This window comes from Myiozetetes cayanensis, unplaced genomic scaffold (assembly GCF_022539395.1).
Source record: "Myiozetetes cayanensis isolate MyiCay16 unplaced genomic scaffold, myiCay2020 scf2-11, whole genome shotgun sequence".
NCBI lineage: Eukaryota > Metazoa > Chordata > Aves > Passeriformes > Tyrannidae > Myiozetetes > Myiozetetes cayanensis.
The window spans coordinates 42,728,696-42,752,948 of NW_026087411.1; the positions used below are offsets into that span (position 1 = coordinate 42,728,696).

General features: G+C 36.8%; 1 protein-coding gene across 1 annotated transcript in view; it reads left to right on the top strand.

The window, feature by feature from the left end:
• Window positions 1-21,862, top strand: part of THBS2 (thrombospondin 2) — a 33,429-nt gene extending 11,567 nt beyond the window's left edge. The window contains exons 8-22 of the mRNA XM_050315955.1: window positions 534-704; window positions 1,522-1,698; window positions 3,055-3,228; window positions 3,672-3,799; window positions 3,905-4,057; window positions 4,918-5,136; window positions 7,773-7,880; window positions 9,657-9,816; window positions 11,287-11,405; window positions 12,022-12,256; window positions 14,898-15,125; window positions 15,536-15,807; window positions 16,661-16,758; window positions 18,948-19,087; window positions 19,743-21,862. Coding sequence (XP_050171912.1) covers window positions 534-704; window positions 1,522-1,698; window positions 3,055-3,228; window positions 3,672-3,799; window positions 3,905-4,057; window positions 4,918-5,136; window positions 7,773-7,880; window positions 9,657-9,816; window positions 11,287-11,405; window positions 12,022-12,256; window positions 14,898-15,125; window positions 15,536-15,807; window positions 16,661-16,758; window positions 18,948-19,087; window positions 19,743-19,750 — 2,390 coding nt within the window. The 3' untranslated portion in view covers window positions 19,751-21,862. The remainder of the gene's footprint in view (window positions 1-533; window positions 705-1,521; window positions 1,699-3,054; window positions 3,229-3,671; window positions 3,800-3,904; window positions 4,058-4,917; window positions 5,137-7,772; window positions 7,881-9,656; window positions 9,817-11,286; window positions 11,406-12,021; window positions 12,257-14,897; window positions 15,126-15,535; window positions 15,808-16,660; window positions 16,759-18,947; window positions 19,088-19,742) is intronic.
• Window positions 21,863-24,253: the final 2,391 nt, after the last annotated feature.

Below are 24,253 nucleotides of genomic sequence, written 5' to 3' on the forward strand. Positions count from 1 at the left end.
TTACGTTTCACTTTGTGCCAGACAGGTCTGTTACAGAAGAAAGTGGTTGCTTAGATGTTCTAAATAAAAATGCATTGTAATAAACTTGGAAGGTTTTTTGCCCATTCAGAGCTTAGGGCATGTTCTTACAATGTGCTCTTAACCATGTTCACTGTTATCTAGTGTTCAAAGATGGGACCACATCTCATCATCTATATTTGACCTATCTTCTGAAGTCAAAGGCAGCTGGGACTTGAGTTTTTGGCTTAGTCCATTCTAGAGATAAGATATTCTTCCTCTAGAGATCAGTGCCTTGTGCAAACACACTGCACACGAGTTCATAAAGATTCAGGATTCTTATCTGGACTAACCTCTCATTATATTAAATCATAATTCCCTAACTTCAGTGGCAGTGTGGGAAAGCAAAAGCAGAAAAGGAGAGATCTAAATGATAAAGTCCATATTCTACAGAAAAAGAGAAGTGAAAATCTTCTGGATAGGATAACAGAGCAACTTTCGAAACTAAGTGCTTTTTCTTACCTTGTACTCTGCAGCTGATGACAGTGAGGAAGGCTGGTCACCGTGGTCAGACTGGACAAAGTGCTCGGTTACCTGTGGCTCTGGGACTCAGATGCGAGGAAGGTCATGTGATGTCACCAGGAGCGCATGTACGGGTCCACACATCCAGACAAGGATGTGCAGCTTTAAGAAGTGTGACCATCGCAGTAAGTAATAAAATTTCTTCCTTTTTAAAAGCTTCATTGGACAGGCAAAACCAAGCTTAGTCAGGGCAATACGTACTTAAGCACTCATATATGCACAGTTAAAGTAGCTGTGATTAGATTCTGTGCCATCTTCTCCCTTTCAGACAATCATCCTTTTTCCTGGCAGTTTAATAGATATGTTCATTTTGGGCTCAGCTCTGTTAAACAGAAAGACAGTGAGTGATCCTTTCCTCAGCATTATGAACTGGAGTCTCTTGTTGGAATTCAGTTTGGAGACAACATTCATAATCATGATATACATGGCCATTTTTACATCTGCCATTCATTCATGGTTATTGGCCCATTCCATTAACTTAGTTGTGTTTAGGAATGCAATAATCATGGAAGACTTTTGCAAAATATCAAACTGCTTTCATATTTAAGGCACTTAGAGGGATTATATTGCAGAAGTGTAGTTAATGTTATTTCTGGTATCTACTATATTGAGGTGAATATAGCACCGTGACATTATCTAACAGCTGAAGCTGCTAGATGTCCAAATGTGCATTTTAAACAAGTGTTTGTTTTATTGGAATGAGTTTATTTTTTATGTTAAATATCTATAATCAGTTTTAGTCATGGCCACTGAAATTCCTAAGAAAGCTTTACTTGAATACGTGAGCTGGCATGCTAGGCTTTGTAAATGACAGTGATAGGAAAGGGATTGGACATACATCAAATGTAGTGAGAGGCTCATTAGAAGGTTAACTTCACAAGTGAGTTTCTATTAGTGCTGCCAGTGGGCTGTTTCCTTGAGTTTTTCACTTTTCTCTGACAGTACGACAAGATGGTGGCTGGAGTCACTGGTCTCCCTGGTCTTCCTGTTCAGTTACCTGTGGAGTGGGAAATATCACCCGCATCCGCCTCTGCAATTCTCCCATTCCACAGATGGGTGGGAAAAACTGTGTAGGAAATGGGCGTGAAACAGAAAAGTGTGAGAAGGTTCCATGTCCAGGTATGTCTGTGGTCTTGAATCAAAAGTGACACAATAATATTCCAGTTGAATTTCTTCTTTATTCCTATCTATTTACAGTGATTTCTGTGATGGAAAATATAATTCTGGCATATGAGTTAAGGTGCTTTCAAAATGAAGGTGCTACAATAGTACAAAAAGGTGCTTTCAAAATGAAGGCAACAATGCAGAGATTTTGTAAACATTCCAAGCTATAATTTGGCTTTAAATAGTAAGAGTTTGAGAAATTTCCTTTTTACCAATTTAGCTCTGCATATCCAAAAAACCCCACTTTCTATCTAAAAGGAAACTGTCACTGTACTTGTTAAGAATAGATATACAGTCCCCCAATAGTCAGGCTTCTTTGAAAGTATGCATGCATATTTTACACGTAGTCACAACACATTCAATTGTTATTATAATTCTTTCTTATTCATCTACACTTTTAAATCTTTTTAGAGACCGTTCACTCCACTCACTTTCACTTTCTTTTCATATAATTTTTCCTCACTTTTTTCCCTTTGTATATCTATCTTCGTTCCCTCCTCTGTTCAGCCTTTCCTTTCTACTTACAGGATATGAGCTTGAAACTGATATCAGGCTTCTAACCCAATAGTACTTAAACATCTAAAAACACTTCATCTATTTTTTGATCTATCTATGCATGTGAAGTTAGTGGAAGTTTATTTAGTTAAAGATGCACACCACTGTCTTTATCTTTGGCTTTTTTTTTTCAGTACCAAGCACAGACAATTTGATTCAAAGGTGTTTGTATCTCAAGAAAATTCTCAATTAATGACAAGAGGATGAATAGAATTTTACCACTATAAAACATGCAGAAACATCATTGAAATAAATTTTTTTTTATACTGAATGAAGAAGTACTGTTGAAGATACACTGATAAATGTATTACAAAGCAAGAATAATAGCTGCAACCTTACTGAGCATAAACCTTACTGTTACCATAAAAAAAAGACATAATCTCATATTTGGCTTGGCAGAGGTTTTATCCTGTGGTCACACCTTGCTTTCTGTACAAAGTGAAAACTTAGCAGGGAGCTTTGAAGGCATCGTACTGGTTCTGATCAGCTTAAATAGAAATACACTGTGCCAGTTGGCATGGCATGCTGTCTTTATTTATTGACCAAAAAATGCCTATAAAGCAGTTGGGTATTTTTCATTTGTTTGTTTGTTTTTGAAATAATGTTATCTCAGTGCAAGCTCTGCCAACATCTTTCTATGTACATAGTGAGAAACTGTCTCCAGTCAGGGATCTGCAGAAAGGGTTGTTGTCATTGGCACCAAATGTTGTCCTCAGTATTATTGCCTGTTATGCTCTTCTCTTCTGCATCTCTCAGTGAATGGCCAGTGGGGTCCTTGGTCTCCATGGTCTGCCTGCACTGTTACCTGTGGAGGAGGAATTCGGGAGAGGTCTCGTCTCTGTAACAGTCCGGAGCCACAGTATGGAGGAAAGCCATGTGTGGGAGATACCAAGCAACATGATATGTGCAATAAGAAGGATTGCCCAATTGGTTGGTATTTAGTCGTTCATTAGTCAGTCTGAATAGTTATTGGTGCTGTTATTTCTTTAATGGGTAATTGTGAATTGACACTACAGAAATCCGCTAATTATACCTTTGTTTCAGTAAAGGATATTTAACTGTTTTGGGTGCTGTTTAGTGGAATTCTATATGTATTCTTGATACTGACTTCTCCTGAACAAGTATTCATTTGTGAAATAGAGATTCAGTATGCTGTAATGTGTTCAACTGGATGTACCAATCTGTAGTCTTTTTATATTAAACCAATAGTATATTAAATGCACTTATTAACCCTAATTCTAAGTGTTTTTATATGGGTCTATTGCATCAGGTGTTATTTAAGCTAGTGAACAGAGAATACCTGTTTCTTAAATGAAGTTTTAAATGCCTCTTATGCTCCTTACTTAATTTACACTTCTGTGTGTCTTTGCCAGATGGGTGTTTGTCAAATCCTTGCTTTCCTGGAGCAGAATGCAACAGTTACCCAGATGGGTCTTGGTCATGTGGGCCATGCCCAGCAGGATACCTTGGCAATGGCACTGTCTGTGAGGATCTTGATGAGGTATGGACTTGTTTCCATTAACATTAGGAAATCAGCATGAAATTTTCATTATCTAGGAGTTATGCAGCCATTGAATTGTTTTCCTCTTTCTTTCCTTACCTGCAGTGTATAGCTGTGTCAGATGTCTGCTTTAAAGTGAATCAAGTTCATCGCTGTGTTAACACAAATCCAGGTTTCCACTGCTTGCCATGTCCTCCACGCTATAAAGGAAGTCAGCCCTATGGAGTAGGGCTGGAAGTTGCCAAGACAGAGAAGCAAGTAAGTGATGTTGAAGAGAATTTAATGGCTTTGAAACTGAGTAATTCTCAACTGAAAATATCTGTTAATGACAGCATATGATAAACTTGGGTATCAGACAAAAGTAACCTGAAATAGGTAACTGCTGTTCCAGAGTATTTTTTATTTGAGTAGCAAAACACTGCATTTGGCGTTGGACATTTTAAGGGTTTTATTTTCCCTAGACATCTGCACAGTTGCACCAAATGAATCTAAAATTCCAGGAGCAAACATTTCCCTGCTTTGCACTTCTTTTCCTGAGGTGTTCTGGAGGTAGGAAACTAAAGCATTAGGATTGTCTTCTTCATAAATGTACCACTTTAATGCCAGTGTCATCAGACATATATGTCTGATGTTCTCACTCCGTCAATTCCATTGGGCCAGAGCCTGTCAGTGGTGAAAGACAGCAGGAAGTGGAAGTGACATTGAAGACTACAGTTAGATAGATGAAACAAAAACATTAAAATGGATGTGAGGGGATGCCTTCTCTTTGTTGCTGTTGAATCAATCTGTGGTTTGCTCAATGTGTGAAGTCTACATGTGAAATTTCTGGGGATTAATGACATCTGGAAGAAGGCAGATAGAGTTCTGAAAGTGTTAATCACTTTAATTGCTTTTTTAATAAAGTCCAAATTTTCCTGCCTTTTTTTTTTTTCTTTTTTTAATTATTTTCATTGAACGTATTTGCTGGAGTTGTGAACTGACAGAGCAGTATGATTCACAATTAAAGCAAAATTCCTGTCTTCAGGCCTCTAAATAACTGGCCTGATTTTGGCAAAGGTGAGGCACACACAGCTGGCTGTGAATATCAAGCTTCAGTGAATATACTCTATCTTTTACAGGTCTGTGAACCTGAGAATCCATGCAAGGACAAGACACACAGCTGCCACAAGTCTGCCGAGTGCATCTATCTGGGCCATTTCAGTGATCCAATGTACAAATGTGAATGCAGGACAGGCTATGCTGGCGATGGACGCATCTGTGGGGAGGATTCGGATTTGGATGGCTGGCCTAATAATAACTTGGTCTGTGCTGCTAATGCAACATACCACTGTGTGAAGGTAAGTGAAAAAGGTTGATAAAATGCCATGTGATAACAAAATTTTCTCTCTTTTTCTTAAACAGTTGTGAGTAATGTTTTTAATTCATGAAGCTGGTGATTGCTTTCATTGACTTTTGACTGTTACAGCATTCTCATTTTATAAGACATACTGTGAAATGTGTATTCACTTAATCCAGTAAGATCTAGTAAGGGATTCTCAAAATTAAATCCAGAGTCCTCTGCTTTGGATTTCTTCCTACTTGGAATATATGGAAGACTGGGATGCTTGTGAATTAGAGTTAGCACACTGATCAGGAGCTGCCTAAAGCATGGCTGTGGAGCACACAGGTAGTGAAAACTAAACAGGAATCTGTGGGCCCAGATTGGTGTGAAATCCCCCATGAAAGGCTTTTAACATGACACAGCCATGTAAGGGCTACACTTCTAAATCCTTTCTTGAACTACCTACACTTCTAAATCCTTTCTTGAACTACCTCTTCCTTTTAAAAGAGTTAAACAGACCACACTCTGTGAAAACTGGATTCAGAGCGTGAGATAATTTTTGACAATAGTACCCTAAGTGAGGAATAAACATGAATAGTTGGACAGAAGAGTTCTCTCCTTATTGCAAAAGTTCAGAGGGAGAGGATAGGAGATTCAGCCTCCTTCACCCTTCAGCGATGTGAAGTCCCAACTCTCAGCCTCCCCTAGGGAATGACCTGCCTGCCACCACTGGCTCTAGATCTAGCAGGGGACTTGTCCAGTCTTGTTGTGCAGCTGTGCCCTTGTAGTGAAAAATGAAATATTACTACACCAAAGAGAAAATAAGCATCAGGGAGCCTTAAAGTCATGGCATGTAGGTTTAGCACACCGTGGTGTGTTCCTTGGTTCCTCCTTCTTCATATTAATGTGATCTACCTCTAAACCCTCACGAAGTTCTAGCACTATAACTTTTGCTTTAAAAATGAGGAAAGGAATGCAGAAATGACTGAGTTCTAAACCACTACAGTCGTTAAAACAAACACAGATCAAGAGACTAGGAAAATTTGAAATTGGGCTGTTTGAGAGAATAAGTTACTCGTGTAATCCACTTGAAGCTGTGAATCTGGACTCTATCAGCTGAAGAGTTTCAGATATGGATGGAAATTTGAGACCCAAATGTTGATCTTCCTCACTGTAGCTGATGTCTGTTCATTATGGATTCAGCCAATTTGGCTATTGCAGTTCATATATCCTTTTTTCGGTTCCTGTCATCAGAATCTGCAACATGTTGACCCATGATGTCACACAAAGGATTAGTGTTTGTTAAATCCAACATGCTGAACCCATTCAGAAAAAAAAAAAAACCTGTTTCCAAAGGTTAATTCGTGTTTTCTATATTATATGTGTTGATCTCATAGACACAAGTACTTCATATAAAGGGACCCCTCCAACCTCCCCCCAAAAAGACCCCAAAATACCACATATTTTCAGGTCCTTATATATCCTTAAATATAAGGATATGTAAATATCCTAGTTGAGTACTTCGATTTTAAAAAGGCTTCTTTCCTTGAGCTGATAATGGTTGAAAATTAACTTAGCATCTTGATTAATTTCTTTCATAATTTCAAATTTTTTTTGTATCACTGGTAACCACTATTGAGATGGACAGTCAAGACTGTTCACAGGTATTTGGTAAAAATTTTGGGGTTTTGGTATTTATCACAATTTTCCAGTTCTTTTTCTTAAATTATCTATTCTGTTAGAACCACTGAGATTGAAAACAGGGCTAGGAATCTTACTATAATAATCATTTTTTGAAGTATGTGTTACAAAGAAGATATTTGTGCAATTTATTGGCAGATTCAATTTTAGGCTGAGGTAGATTTGGAATGTGAGTAAAAGTGAGAATAACGGTGTGTTTTTATAGATGTATTTATTCATAACAAATGGTAGAATTGCAATCCTTTCTAACTGATTTCATTATGTTAAAAAGAAACACATTTTAAAAGTTGGGCAAGCTATTTTACTTCTTAGTTTTTTCAATATATCCTAAGACTTGCTCATTTAAAATAGTCATTCTTTACAAAGATGATACAAATAAACAGATACATTTGCTTGTTAGTTTCAAAGCCATAGGAGTGCCAAGTTACTGTTTCACAGAACGTATAAAGACACTTTTTTCAAAACCCTTTCTTACAGTGTTCCCCTTCATTGCTGTGTACTATTCCATTCCAGTAACTTTCCATATGAACAACTATTTCTGAAGACCTTCTCCTGGCTTGTATCTTTATTTTTCTGGCAACCAAACCTGCACATTTTTATGTAATCTTCAAACATGTTCCATGAATTATCTATAAAAAGTTGATGTAAGAGTGCATGTCTGTGCGTGTGGTATGTTTGCTCTCTGCTAGTTTCTTCTAAAATTTACTGGAAACATCATTTTAATAGGAGCTGAGAAATAGAATGATTTGCAGATGCATTTCAATTACTTTACAATATGAAAACAGCAAATGAACTACTATCTCTGGCAGCAAACAAACAGGCACTTTAAGAAGTGTTTGTGACTGATTGCTTTTGTTTTATAGTCTCTGGTGTACCATATCTAGTCTTCTGCCCAGGCAAGTTTTTCTGACGTAATGTAAACATAATGTATTGATTATTTATTTTGGCCAGGATAACTGCCCCCTTCTGCCTAACTCTGGCCAAGAAGACTTTGATAAAGATGGCAGAGGAGATGCCTGTGATGAGGATGATGACAATGATGGTGTGGAAGATGACAAAGTAAGATGTGTGTCTGTCTGCAATACTTTTGACCTAAACATCTGGTTTTAAGGAAAACAATTACAGTAGTTGTGAACCTTATTATTCTGCACTGAAGGATATGTAGTACAGAATAAAGCTGTGTTCAGTCAAAAGAGAGGAGCACTGTGCAGAGCGAAGCAGCCTGGGGAACCTGGTGATGAATTATGTTCTCTGTATCAGATATGAGTTCAGTTATGTACATGAAAAGAGTTTAATGGAAAGTGGTATTGGATTTTTTATGTTGTGATGGAAGAATGGCAGGTCTATTGTATTTGAAAAGCTGATAAATATTATATATGAGATCTGTTAGAAACATGTCATGACGAATAAAAATAAACACAGCCAGCATCAAGGGGAAATGACGGAAGAAAATATCTAGCCTGGTTCATACTCTCCTTCAGATTTTCCCAAAAGACTAAAATGCAATTACTTGCAGAGCCTAAAAGATAGCCAGTTAATCCAAAACCATTGTCCTTGTATATCCAGTAAAAAGACAGAGGCACATCCAGAGTGGGCTTCACTCTGACTTTTGAGTGAAAATGACTCATCCTCTGAGTGAGGATGAGTGAATTGGTTTTAGAATTTTACTGTTGCTCTTTGTTCCCTTCAGAGGGAACCTAGATGCTCTAGAGTTTCAAATGTTTAAAGCTGGGGTAGAGTTAAGCTCATGGGTTCTCTATTTGGAATATTAAAAGCAAAAATTCCAAAGAATAATTTGATAAAGTAATATGATTTAGTATGCGTATTTTTAAAATTGTAGCCAGAACTTGTTTTGTGAGCAGTATAAAATTTTGATTTGCCTCCATATCTTGTCCTTGATTATATAAAATATATTCCTGAGGAATTTAAAATATTGTATTAAAAAAATTATTTCCTAGTAAATTGTTTTGTGTGTTAGCAGAGAAGAAGTAATTTAAAGACTTACTCTTTATGACCTCCCTCAGATTTGATGATGCGTATGTAGCCCTCATTCCCACTGCTTTGGTTTGATTTTGTTCTTTGCATTTCACACTGAGTACTTTCTCGGGCCTGTGCAAAAGAGCATCTGTAATTTGGGGATGTGTGAAACATAAGCATTCTTCTTCTGACAGACTTTGAAATTATAGACTAAATTGAAAGGAAATTTTCCGAAGTCCATTATAAGGAATGGTCTCAGGAAAAAAATGTTTTTGGTAAATGGGAGTATTTAATTTTAATTTTTATAAAACTTTTTATTATCATGTGCAGAAGAACACAACCAACAAAAAAAGTCAATCCTTGTTTGAATGGAAAAATCAAAATATGAGATATGAAATTGAAAATAATGACACTGGTTTGTTCCAAAAAAAGTCAGAATAACAGTTGTAGTTGTCTTTTTTTGTTTTCCAGAAATTATAAAATGCAGCTAACTTTGGCCTGATTTTGCAACAAATTCTGATTTAAAAAAAAAAAAAAAAATGTACCAGTGATGCGCCTTTATTTAAGTATCTGAATACAGATCCAGTTTAAAATCCCTGTTGCTCTCCTTGTGACATATGGAGCACAATTCACGTGCTTTGTACCAAACCACAAAACCAGACAGTGAACCTGACTGTCCAGTTGCCATTCTGTTACCGCCAAGATCTTCAGTGTAGGTACAGCTTGTCCACTGAAAAAATAATGAATTAATGGTTTTATTTTTGACCTCTGTCCAAGATGAACAGGAGGAATTACCACTTCATAGCATGCTCTCATGAGTTGTGATTTATATTGTGGAATCTTCTTTCTTCTTACTAGGACAATTGCCCTCTTCTGTTCAACCCTCGTCAGTTTGATTATGACAAGGATGAAGTTGGTGACCGCTGTGATAATTGCCCCTATGTGCACAACCCTGCTCAGATTGACACAGATAATAATGGGGAGGGTGACTCATGTGCTGTGGATATTGACGGAGATGGTATGATTTCAGTTTTGAGAATTGAGTGCTGTTCCAAAAGTGCACTTTGCTTTATGTCCAGTAAGATGGGCTACCTGGCTTTATACATAGAATAAAATTGTGTCTAACCACTCAAAAACACAGGGGAAAAAAGAGAAGACTGAGGTTCATCTGTCCTGTGTAGTATATTTGCCCATATAGTCCCTAAATTACTATAAAGGATATTGTTGAAAAATAAATCACAGCAAGTCTTTTATCAGTGTAATCTTAAAAAAAAAAAAAAATCTTTCATTCGTCTGTGTTCCAAAGTAATCAGGGTCTAATATAACACTTCTGTTGACTTTTTTGATTTTCCTTTGAGGGAGGGAAAAGAACATCAGAACATTCATGTTGTTAAGACAATATCCCTAGGAAAGTAATCTGCTTTTCTATGAATGTATGCAAAAGCTCACAGTAATCCAAATACCCACTTTGTATGTCTTAAAATATTATTAAAGGTGTTTGTTTTATCTACCAGTACATACCTATAAGACCCCAATTTGATGTGAATTAAAAAGGGGGAAAAAACACTTAAATATCTCTCAAAAATCATACCCCTGCAGCATTTAAAGTGTATGAGAATCCAGAAATACTAAAAGTTGAAGAAATCTAGTTTTGAGTTTCCTTCAGTAACGTTTTAAATTTTTGGATGCTTATCTGACTTCAGCTTCTGAACATTTTCTTCTTCTGATCATTAGGTTCATAATAGTACTCATGGTAGTTCTGCATTTGAATAAAATGTAATCATATTGTTATTGGCTAAAAGGTTACACAACTATGCAGGGACCATATAAAATAGGAAAGGGTCCTTGTATCTTTTCCAGACAGATATACCCATGTGTGTTTGTTTCTTTTGATCTTATTATAATTCTGAAGGAGATTGTTGGTTTTATAATAAAGTTGCCTGAGGAAGAGCAGTTTCTTTTGAAATTTGGCATGCTATACAATAAATGATGAACACATTCTGGTAAAATTAAATTATTTAATGCTGGGGCAGCTGAACATTATTACAGTTGTTTCTGTACAAAACTTTAGAAATTCAAACCTGATATAGCTGTTCATTCTATGCCATTTCTTAGGGTATGGGAAGAAAATCCAAAACAAATTATTTAAAAAGAAAAATACTCCACCCCTTTATTTGTCATTGTGTGAAAAAGGAGTAAATTCTTAAGATATAATGAGCCCTTACTCTGGCAAAATTTGTTAGAAAAATACATATAGAAGACTTTATCATAGCAATAAAAGTGGAATTGATACCATAATTTTTCTTTCTAATATTAGTCCTAAGTGTTTCATGTTGTAGTAATGATGTTGTAGCAATCAGAAAGCCTATGAACCCCTTGAAAACCTTACTTCTTTACGGATGAGTCCTACAGTCTGTGGCTGTCTGTGTTGGATGCTACATCATTCTAATATCTTCAATTTTTTGTTGTTGTTTTTTTTTCCTCGTAGACATATTTAATGAACGAGATAATTGTCCTTACGTCTATAACACAGACCAGAGTGATACAGATGGTGATGGGGTTGGTGATCAGTGTGATAATTGCCCACTGATGCATAATCCAGACCAGGTAAATGATGAAAACAGTTTCCTTAATGCTAACTTTAGAAAAAGGGCAAAAAAAAGAGCACAGAAATTGCTATCAGTCCCTGTTGACTGGACAGCTGAAGAGGTGGATCTGTATTGCTCACTTTCACATCTCAGGTTGTGAGATCTCTTAGTATCGGATGAAAGGGAAGTAGAGTGATGATGCCTTCATTCCATCTGCAATGCTTTGGTGAACTGTTTTCTTCCGCTATGGCAAGTGAGTAGAGCTTCAGGGCTGCATTTGTCATGCCTGAGTGTTTTGGTCCATGTGCAGACAAGTAACATGGCGTACACAGAAGCAATCAGAAAATGTGCTGCCCGTACTGACACTACCCTGTCATCTCTAGAATGACAACAATGAAAACTCTCAAAGCCCTGCCCTGTAAATATCTTGAGGACCAGATCTCGTCCACTGATAGAAAAATTAAGTAGCCATACTAGTTTGAAGTTATGTTCGTGCTTTAAGCACAGTTGTCATTGTTGAAATACTTGTCTCTACAGAAGTCCTTGAAGAGAAGTGTTGAGCAGTTAAGTACCAGGCTGTACTTTTGTGTTTAATAGAAATAATAAAATTACTCTTTACAATTTTTTTGGGGTAGACTGATGCAGACAATGACCTTGTTGGCGACCAGTGTGACAATAATGAGGACATAGATGAAGACGGTCACCAGAACAACCAGGATAACTGCCCTTACATCCCCAATGCTAACCAGGCTGACCATGATCAAGATGGTAAAGGTGATGCCTGTGATCCTGATGATGACAATGATGGTGTCCCAGATGACAGGGACAACTGTCGCCTCAGATACAACCCTGAGCAGGAGGACTCAGATGGTAAGAGCAAGATCATGTGAATTTCATTTAATTCTTAGTGTCCAGTTTTGATCTTGGAATGTCAATATCTGGTGAAGATAAAGACTTCAGATCAAACTGAGCTGCTTTTGCTATTTTAGACACCACAGACTTCAATGGAACTGAACTGGTTGGTTTGGTCTGGGGTTAGGGCATTAGGAGTCATCTTAGACAGGAGATCAAATATGCAGAAATTATAGAAAACCTATAACAAAGTAGTGTTAATTTTTAACTATTTTTGTAAAAAAGACTCCTGAGCAGCTTTTCTCAAATTTCCCTCATAGGTTGCTTTAAGTTGCTTGATGGATGGACATGTCTGAGTTAAAAAAATGGATACATAATTGTTCTTTTCTCCAGTTCTGTGGTAAAATGTTGCTGTTTACTCAAACAGTCCTTCTCTATGCTTGGCATTATTTAAATAAGGAAACACTGACAGTTTCACTATCATGAATTTAATTTAGAAAACAGTTATTATCCTTTGAAAACTACAAAATATGTTTACAAGTAAGGCCCTTGCAATAAATACAGGTGAGCAATTTCTGTTCCAAGTCATACAACTTGCTGGAGTCATTCCATGGTTACACTGTTGAAAGTGAAAGCAGAATTTAGCATCTGCACAATACATTTACATACACTGTAATACATACATACATACATACATACATACATACATATGTTTTACATACATTTAGAAAGATAACATACTGAGCCCTGACTGATTTCCTGGTAAGACAACTACTGGCAATAGGTAGTTTCTCATTGGCAGTCAGTAATAGTTCTTAAATTATTTAACCTTTCTGTCTTGTAATATATATCCGGAATATCTTTGTAGTTGCCAGACTCTGGAATAGTCCCTTAATTTCATAAACCCAGAATAAGGGTGACCCCAAGCTGAGAGAGTTTGGTATAGTCATCTGTCATCTGGGTCTTGTAAGGAACACTACATTTGTCTATGGATTAATGATTCACAAAAAGCATATATTTAATTGGTTTAGCCAGCTCATCGCTGTCATTAGTGACAGGTCCAACAAATCTTGGAAAAGTGGTAAATAAAGCCAAAAATTGCTCCCACACTCTTGAAGATGTGAACTGCAACATATGATGATGGAGAGAGAACTGTTGGATGTGGCTGGGTAAACAAACACTTTATAACTTTCCTTGACAGGGAATCAATGTTGTCAGCTGCAGCTCACTACCAAATGAGCATCAGCTGGACTTTCAGTGAATAGATTCTACTGTGAATTATCTGTGTGATTTGGCAAAGGAAACAAAATAGGAAATTTGTTCCCTTTTCTCCAATAAGTGCTAAGACAAACAGGTGGAGGAGCACACAGCTGGTCAGGATTTGGAGTTCTCCATGGCAGATATCCAGGGTGGAAAGTGGGACCATTTTATCACGTATCAGAACTGCAGAAAGTCTTTGAGATATTAGATGCTTCAGCTGTCTCTAGCTGCTCTTTTCATTTTGGCTCTTGCCTAAAACTCATTCTACTTTCTCTCTTAAAGCTCCATACTTGGGTAATGCTGTGTTAGTTAGTCACGGTAATGAAGCTTTCCATTTTTCTGTGAAGCATCTAGTAGTAGGCCAATATGGAATGAGCTGGATCATTGCTATTTCCTGTTGCGTTAATGCCCATGTTCTTAGAGCAATAATAAATGCTCAGCTACATGAGAATAGAAACAAAATTATCTGGCAGTACCAGTTTTACCTTAATACCCAGTGCAATATCCAGTAGTTTCTGTTGTAAAAGTTGGAGTCATTTGCGAATTTGTTTCCATCCTTGTCTAACCAAGTTTTTCTGCCTTATTTTCAAGTCTTTGTACTATTTTATGCCTTGAAATAACAGTGGCAGTGGCATCGAGATTTTTTTCATAGATGCCTCCTTTCACTGCCTGCTGTTTGAGGCAAGTCACATCTCCTGGTTTCCATCAATAGTATGGGTAAATTAAGAAAGGAAATAATTTGTAGGTTTTTTTTAAATATTGATTGTAGTAAAAGTGTTGAGCAGAAGCACAACTGTAGATTAGCTGTATGGTTGTATTTTTTGGTTCTCTAAAAAACTTGTTGCAATTCATGCAACAAAACTTAATTTTTTCATTCCTTCAAAGTTAGTCCTGTTGGATATAGTGCTGTGTTCTTTTCTCATACATTTTTCTGTAGCATTACATTTTTGTAAGTCAAATTGTTTTACCTTCGAGTGAAAGAGCAACTAAGCATGTATGCATATTTTATTGCAACATTCTCCCCACTTTCTTTTGAAATAAAGGTGACATGTTGGCAATCTGAAGCATCTTAGAAGGATTGTTGCAGAAAGAATCTTGAGACAGTGATAAAGGATTCTGAAAAAAATTTAATATGATCAACAATATATAAAGATGTAGTAATGTGTGGGAAGATAAAGATTTTAATGCTATTGTTTGAATTAATTTTCACAGCATATATTAAAATGTGGTTTTATAGCCACATCTGGGACAAATCAAACTGAAAATGTAATGCAAGCATTAGTGAACTACACTGACATAGGAAATTTCCAACTTTTCCCACCCTAATTCCAAAGTGGTGTACAGACAAGGGCTGGATAAACTCCTAAAACTTGCATTTCTTTATTCATATTGCTTACAGGTGATGGCAGAGGTGATATTTGCAAAGATGACTTTGACAATGACAATGTTCCAGATATTTATGATGTGTGCCCTGAAAACAATGCCATCAGTGAAACTGATTTCAGAAAGTTCCAGATGGTCCCCCTGGACCCCAAGGGAACAGCTCAGATTGATCCCAACTGGGTTATTCGCCACCAAGGCAAGGAACTGGTGCAGACTGCCAACTCTGATCCTGGAATAGCTGTAGGTGAGTATCAGATGTCAGTCATCATTTTTGGAAAAGTAACCAGTGATCCTGTGAAAGGAAAAAAAAGGTAGATAAATGCAATTTTTTGGTGTTGCAGACTTTGGTCTAAGTGCAAGCACAGTGTATGTGCCCAAAGTAAAATCAGCTCAATGCTGTTTGCATTTGTTGTCCTTTCATCTCATCGCTGACTGTAACATTCATAAAATACACAGCTGAAAAAATTGTTTCTCTCCAGAAGTCTCCCCGTGATAGGTAGGCACGTGTAATTACCTCTTCTTCTATAGGTAGGGAAACTGAGAAAGGCTGTTTACAACTCCTGCCAAAATTCAGGTTGTAGCTGGGACTCTTGGGTATGGACAACTGGATCCAGCATTGTAACTCCGTGGTTTGTCTCTTTTGTACACTCCCAGGCTATGATGAGTTCAGCTCTGTTGACTTCAGTGGGACATTCTATGTTAACACAGACCGTGATGATGACTATGCTGGCTTTGTGTTTGGTTACCAGTCCAGCAGTCGATTTTATGTTCTGATGTGGAAGCAGGTCACTCAGACCTACTGGGAGGACAAACCCACCAGGGCTTATGGCTATTCTGGTGTGTCACTCAAAGTAGTGAATTCAACAACTGGTACTGGTGAACACTTACGAAATGCTCTCTGGCACACAGGAAACACCCCTGGACAGGTGAGAGATTTAAAACCTCAGGCCAACAGTGCATGACTAATATTTTAAAAATAAGGGAGTTGTCTCCAAAAGAATTTCCTTTCACACCCCATTTTTGGCGATATTTATCAGCTTTTCTTCAACTCCCATATTAGTAGTGTCAGTAATAACAAAGTACACTACATGTGTAAAAGGAAGATGAGGTGATCAAAAGGAAAGGAGTGAGAGGTCTCAGTTATCCACAAATCCTTTTTTACTTTTGTACTGGCACTTACTTCTTTGGTGCTCCAGCTTGTTTGAATTATATGTGGTTTAGAGTACAGTAACCAGTGACAGAAAAAGAGAAAAGAAAGAGAAAAAAACTGCTGCTGTTCCAAATAGTGTCTAACCATGGAAGGAACTCGTGTTGTTTGGAAATTAAATTAGTGGGGATTCACATATGGATAGGAATTGATTGTGGACCATAACTGAGTGTGAGTCACAGGCAGTAACATCTGTGCAAGCTGCAGTCCCTCTCCATCACTAAAGATGCTTGTACAGATAGAAAAAATAGAATGAAGTCTGTCAGCGTGAGTATTTGCAAACCTGAAGGACTTCATAAAGGGAAGTCATGTTCAATGATGTAGTGGTCTTCAGTGACTCTTAGCTGTGGCACTGCAGATGAGTAACTGACCAGCAGTTTTAAGACAGAACTTTCCACTCCTCTCACTCTATAAAAGAAGTCTTCTGATCATACCATCAAATGTTAAACTCTATTTTCAATTTCATGCTCCACAGAAAATAAGCTTTGGCTTCATGTATGGTTACTATAGTGGGTGTGTACAGTTACAGAGCACAGTCTGTTTCTAATAAGGCAGTTTTATTCCTACTGTAGGTGCGTACTTTGTGGCATGATCCCAAGAACATTGGCTGGAAAGATTATACGGCTTACAGGTGGCATTTGATTCATAGGCCTAAAACAGGATTAATAAAGTAAGAAATATTTCTGCACCTCTATATTTTCTAGTAGCAAAACTTTTGTCTCTGTTGAAATAAAAGCTATGTTATCAGTTTCTTTGTTAGTTTTGATAATTATGATACTTGTGACAGTTTGGGGGACATTTTGTTATCTTCAGAATAAGGTATTTTACTTTTCAGATATATTTAATTTAGTCTGGATTGTTCAGTATTTATGTCAGCTAAATACTCTTAAATTAAAAAGCTTTCTCAATAGCTTTTCTGTAAAGATACCAAAAATTCCCGAGCAAAACTCAAAGCAAGATTAGAACATGAGATTGCTCTCCAGCCTCTGGAATTTCAGTGAATGAAATTAATTAGAAACATCAGCATCGCCACAGGGAAGAAGGCCAACAGCCTGTCTACTTCAGCATCCTGTCTCCTGTAGTGTCTTATACAAGACACTGCAGAAGTGTCCATGAGCACATCTGTAATGCACACAACAAGGAGCTATGACATATGACTTTTCTTAGAGCCCATCTGCTTATCTGATGTTCCAAAGATTAAGCATTAACTGTTCATGTCAATTTTATCTTCTACTGACTACTGGAACTGTAAAGAACATTTTTCATGGGCCAGAGTCAGACCTTGCTTCTAAAGGTCTCTTCTGTGCTTATGAGCAGGGGATTTTTATTTTTCTGTGAAAGACAGATTTGGATAGACTGCTACCTGTTTACTGGAAAGAGTTTCTTTATGCATCAAATTATTGCAGTGCAAAGCATTGACTGATACAGGTCAAAAGGAAACTTGATTTTTCATTCGTGTTACTGTTACCTGTATCTTCCCTTGCAGAATCTATGTAGTGTCAGACAAAGCGTGATTCAATTGGTATCTCATTAGATTAATCTAGCATAACAAATTCTGTGGTCCAGAGCATTAAATTCCTTTATTCTTCAGGGTGTTGTTATAGAAAATAAATGAATTATTTCCCTAATGTGGTCATGAAACAATTTTATTTGTACAGAAATATCAATTTCATATGAACATGATTAGAGCTATGCAATTTTTTTTGGTGGGATGAATATTAAACTCTTTCCATTAAACTCTTTGGGTTCTTGATAATTTGAGAATTATATTAAATAGGCTTACATGAACATAAAAAGCTGTCTTTCTTTTTACTGTTCTTTTTACTGTCCTTTAAATACGGATTTCAGGAAGCAGTTTCATACTTGTCTTTGTGCACCTTTCAGGAAATAAAACACTTCAAAACAGAGCAAGTCCTGGAAATACATTTCTGCCTAAGCAGAAATCTGTCCCTAACCCCTGAGTTATAAGAAGCTGCTCAAGTGTTTTCATCCTCATGTGAAGGCATTTTGCCGTGTATAACTAATGTACTGTCAATTGAAGCAGGACCATAATCCCTCCCTCCAGAGACTGCTCTAATTAACAAACTACAGAGTAATTTCTCATTTGGCCCAAGAGGCTGAGAGCCTAAAAGCCTTTACTGTTTCAAGGTCTCCCATGAGAAGTGGAGGATCCAAGTTCAAGGCAGTCTCTCTAATAGAGAAGGAAGTGATGTCTTGAGAGGTCTTTTGTCTCTAGGGAGGATGCCTGAAATGCTATAATAAAATAAAATAAAATAAAAAAAATCAAGTTCTCCTTCTCCAATTTATTATTAGTCTAGCTATTTGTGTCCAAATCCTTCCAGCTTTTATTAAGCTCTTAAAATGTCTGAAATTGAGATTCAGCATGTCTCCAATTAATGTTTTGTTTAACTCTAAAGGAATGGTTCTTCCAATTTCTGATGTTGGCCCTTGCACTAAAGATAAATAAATCAGGCATTCACACAGCTGTAATGACAGCTTTGCTCAGTGATGTGACAAGGCCGTGTGCTAACCTCTGAGTTCACAGGGACAGGGGCTTATCAGTGAATTCTAGTACATGACATAGTTCATTCCAGGAGACGTGACTGTTCTAAATAAAGAACTGGGAAATATTTTGCAGATGGTGTGCATAAAATTACTTATTGAACAGCCCTGATAAATGTGTTATGGCTGCCAGCCATGTGGGTGTGAGAGCGAGATAAGAAGTGATCTCTACAATGAAGTTGGGTTTTCTGGTGCCTTGTTTCAGTTCTGTTTCAGTTCTTTTGAACTGTTACCAGTTCTTACACTGGACACTGCATTATCCTCCTTGTCTAATTTAAATTATGTTCTTCTTTACAGAGTTTTAGTGTATGAAGGGAAACAAGTCATGGTGGATTCTGGACCGATCTATGACACAACTTTTGCTGGTGGACGATTAGGTCTTTTTGTCTTCTCTCAAGAGATGGTCTATTTCTCTGACCTCAAGTATGAATGCAGAGGTTAGTTACAGAAAATGTCTGGAAAATGGTGAAGCCTTTAATAACTTGAGGAGCAAACGCAAAGTGTGGGAATGAAAAGTATCCTCCAGATACTGAAAGCAATCTGTAACATCATAGCACTGCATAAACCTTGATTCGTTGAAATGATATGAATGCCTCTTGCCCTTATAGTAAACTCAATTTGAATAGTAAAATCCAGATGTTTAATACTTAGAATTCTCTCTGCAGATCCACTCTCTTCTGTAGGCTATTTCAGTGTGTTCTGCAGGCAGAGAGCTACTTCTGGATCACCCCTCTTTCAAGAGGCATAAAGGAGAAAGCAGATATCTTTAATGAGCATGTCTGTCTGTAGTGCCTTGTCTGAAATGTTTTGAAATTCAGAAAATGCTTTCCCAGATTTTCTTATATATTATTTTTATATACATTTAGATATATAGCTGCACATACACGTGTGTGTGTGTCTCTTTCTATATATATAGGCATGTATGTATTTTTAAATAAATATCCTCCCATTTGTAGGAAAATTCAGAACAGAAAGTGTTATGCTGCATCTCTGTAGCTTACTATGGTAGAACTCTGTTCTTGTGTGATGGACTTCCAAACCAAAAAAAAGCCCAACTACAATTAATATCTTTTTTTTTCCCATTTCTTTCAGATGCTTGAGCAATGGTTGCTGCATTACCAGCAAAGTACTGTAGATGCTATGCAACCTAGACACCTCAGTACATCCTCGTACTCCCAGTTTCTATTTTGTGTACCTTCTGCCCTCTGTCCTCATGCTCCACTCACCAGGTACCTCCCTGCTGCCAGGAAAGCTTCAGCCATCCCTCCACCCAAGTGCCTTCTCACAGCCAGGACTAATGAAACCTAAACGTGAACGTCCAACCCACCACTGAAGCAAAAACAGATTGATACATTAGAACACTTTTGTAGAGTGAAAACTTAGCAAAACTTGTTTGTTTGTTTATGTGTCTTTTTTAAAGAATGACGTTTACATATAAAAATGTAATTACTTAATGTATTTATATATATGGAGAATAAGAGGGAGGAGTGATGATTATCAGTCACTGTGTATAAGTGAGGAAAAATGTGTTCGAATTTTTTGGGTATATGGTTGAAACTTCCTTGCTCTGATCTGGACTGGACTTCAGTAACACAAAGCCTCTGGGTCTAATTTTAGCAAAGTAATGGAGGGCCCCACCAACAGTGAAAATTGCTTTGGATATTAAAGATCAATTTTAAACATTTCTTGATTCAAAAAAGGGTTTAGCTGATGAGGATGCTCTTAGTAACATCCATTAAAATTGCAGTTGGTAGAATTGTCAAATTTGTAACTCAGAGCATTCTCTAGTAATTCAGGCCAAATGGAATTGAACTAGGAACTCTCATGTGAAAAGGAAGAGTGATTCATTTAAACATCCAAAGCTATCACTATTGTCTGACTTTCAAAAAATTACTTCCAGTTTCTCTGTGTTCATCATATTCTGCATTGCCTTGTAATAAAGAACATACCATGACTATGTGGAGCAAAATGAACCTGAACCACTTTTCCACCTCTGCTGCAAAAAGCACTTTGACATCCTGAATCCTGATGTGGGTTTTTGAAAAGGTGGCAACGCCACTATTACTTAATTTGGTAACATATGAATTTAAGGTTCCATTTATAAATATTTTGTTAGTATTTATTATGATTCTCACATGGAGCTACCTTCTCTGATAATTTATTTTAAGGCATGTCATATAATGCATCAGTAATACATTCACAAATAATGATATTTTAAAGATATTTTTGAAAGCATATCACAATATGTAGATATTGTCAAAGCATGGCCTACACTTAAGTATAGTTTCATGGTTTATAGTCATGTATACTTTAAAGTTAAATGAATAATAAGGAATTTACAAATGGAACCTTAATATATATCCAGTTACCCTAATTTTAATATTTTGTATTGTTACCTATGTCTGCTGTATATAGAACTTCTTAAATAATGCTAAAGGGATACCAGTGTTTAATCTAAACAGATACAGCAGTTACTCAGATATACAATAGTATAGACATGTTTAACATTTTTGTTTTGTTTAAGTTGTATGAGCTTTGTTCACAAAAAGAACACACGCTGGTGTAATTTTATTCATAGATGGGTTAAGTAATGGAAGAATACAGTACCTCTGCCATCTTCTAGGGCACAGTGAGCTAAATGTTGAATCAGCTTTTTCTCCCTTGAAATAGATTTTGTTGCTACATTCATTAGAAAGGAATCAACAGTTGCTGGCTTTATTGCACATTTTGTAGTATTCATATTATCAATTTTTTTTTTTATTTTCTTTTTGGTTTTGGTTGAGTTGGGCTTCTTTTTCCCCAGTCTTCTTCATGAGGGTTTTAAATATTTCAGTTTCTTTTCGTGTTTCAAGAGGCATCCCCAAGTTCCAAGCAGAAGGTAGGGTGACTTAATTAAATGTAATAAGCAATGGCTGTTTAGGGTTTTTTGTTTTGTCAGAGAGAGACATCAGTGTGGGGATGAAGATGTTAATATTTGGACTGTATCATAATTTTCCTATTCTATGTAAATTATTTATGATTCTTTTTTTATTTCTTTTTTTTTTCCTTGCGAGTGTGTGAGAGAGTGAGAGTGATGAAATTTCCTTTTGTTTTGCCAAAGATTGTAAATAATTATTTATTTGTTTACACGGACGGAACTTTATCAATTAACGTCCTGATTCATTTAGTCAGATCCTCATTTTATATATATATATATATATTAAGAAATTAATAATAGGAAATAAACTGTAAAAAGGTTTTATAAACCAAAATCTCTTTACCTTTTTTATAGTAAAAATGTTTTGTTAAAGAAAGTATACCATTCTTCAAAGCCCTCAGTTAAGCCTCTTGCCTTACTGTAAGCCAGTTTATTTCACGCAAACCAGTAAGTCTGTTGCTGTCTTCTGGGGTTGTAAACAGCAGGTTTCTCAGTGTCTCTGACAAGACATCATTCCCCATGAAGTCTTTATCTGACAAACTATCACAAATTTTATTTATAGCATTGTTACTGAGAAATTTTGGTCCTGCTTCTCTGTACTGTCTCTTGGCCAATGTGTTTGAACAAATATATCTCATTCTGTAATTGCTGCTTCTGAGGGTCCCATCTGAGTCACTGGGATTCACTGGTGTGAGTGGGGATTGCCTTCCTGCTGGAGATTTTCAGGAACGAGTGAGTCGTAATGAACCAAATGGAATAAAATACAAGAAAAAATTCTTAGCATGAGAGATCTTTCCTATAAATATAAACTGCTTGCAGGGAGGGGAATTTGAATGTGATTAGGAAAGGTAAGGATGCCTGGCATGTCAAAATGCAAATTTTGAGGTATGGATACAAGTTCTAACTTTTCTTGGCCTTACAGATAACCCAGCTATTTGGTTTCCTTGGCTTTTGGTTCCTAAGTGAGTACTTGGAACATTATACAAGAAAGCCATGTAGCCTTCTGTACAATTTTTTATTAATCCATTAAACAAAAATAAATGTTCATTCCTGTAAAGAGGTGCAAGATCATCAGTGATTGACATTATTCACATAATAGCGTGATCAAGAACCTGTTATCCACTTTCTCAACAGTTTTTTTAAACCCTGATATGGATCTGCAAGAGAGTTATGAGCATGAACACTTAGTTATGATTCTAAGGGAAAAAAAATCTCTTGATGTCAACCAAACAGAACTCCACAAAAATAAACACAGGGACATAAAATGACTGGAAATGTGTGGAAATATAACAGCAGCACTTCAGTACTAGTACAGTGTCTCTCAGAAAAACAGGGAGGGAAGGACAAAAAAAAAGAAAAAGCTGTGAATGAGCAAGTTCACTGTAGCAGTGCCATCCTCTAAACTATGTCAGTTGTTCTAACTATTTTTTTTAAGTCTTTTGAAGATATTTAAGAGTATTTGCATAATCTGGGAAAAATACGTATTTAAACATTTTGCAGTGTTTGCACTTCTGGTTCCCAGAGAAATATGGATATGGAAGAAGAAGGTCTGAAATCCCTGAGGAGGCGCTGTTTTTCTCACAAAGGGAAACTGAGTAGAGCAGGTATGAATTCTGCCACTCATATGTGATACTAGGCAAAATTTTTTTCATTTCCCTGGGCATCAGGCTCCCATCTACTAAAGGTCAGTGATAAATTTCTTCCCCTTTAAAATGCTTTTGATATGTTCTATGTATCTTACTAGTTCTGAGCTAGCCATAAAACCAGGAAATACTGAAATCCTGAAATCCCCCTGAAATTAAGTTCTCATGAGACTTCTTCACAACTTTTAAGACATGAGTGTTTTGGATAAACTTTGGATAAATCACTGACTTCTGAAAAGTTAAGCTGAACTCACAGTGTTTAAGGATTTGTCCATTATAAGAGTAATGCATCTGCCATAATTTCTTCAAGAAAGGAAGGAAAAAAATCTACCCAAGTATTATGTGATTTCGCACGTCAGGCAGCCCAAATATTAGCATCATGAATGCTAACATCTGTGTCTGCTCCTTGCTAGGAGGAGACAAGTGGGGCAGGAGCTGAACAGACCATCACAATCAGTGGCCAAACCTTCATCCTGGTCAGCTCAGTGGGAGTTTTGCTATGGAGTTGAGTGATAGCTGGATGAGATTCAGGGTTCGGCTTGTGCTGCAAACTTCCACAGAGGAAGAGTTATAACGCTTGTATGGGAACATCTGCTCTCTAAAGCCATTGAAGAAAATATGTAACTATGTAATAACTTGGCACAGTATTGTTTCCATTGTGGAGAAGACCACCCTTGTAGATCAGGAAGGCAGACTTTGAAGAAAAAGAAACCTGGAGCTGATGAAAACAAAGGTTCTTCTAATCCATTACACTGCTTCTTGAAATCTGCCAGTACTAAATTCACAAGAGGAAGGTGTCAAATATTTATCATTAAAAATCATACATTAGCACTCCTGGAAGGGAAGCATCGTTCTTAGCCCCAGCAGTTAATGGGTGGGGTTTGCCTTTGTGTCTACGTGGCCTATTTTACACTAATAAAACTGCAAATATTATTGTTATTCATATAAATATCTCTGATATTTAATCCCACCTCTCCACCTATTGAGAACTCTGGAGATACACTATACACAACACAAATTTTCTTTTACCAGTTTCAGATCTG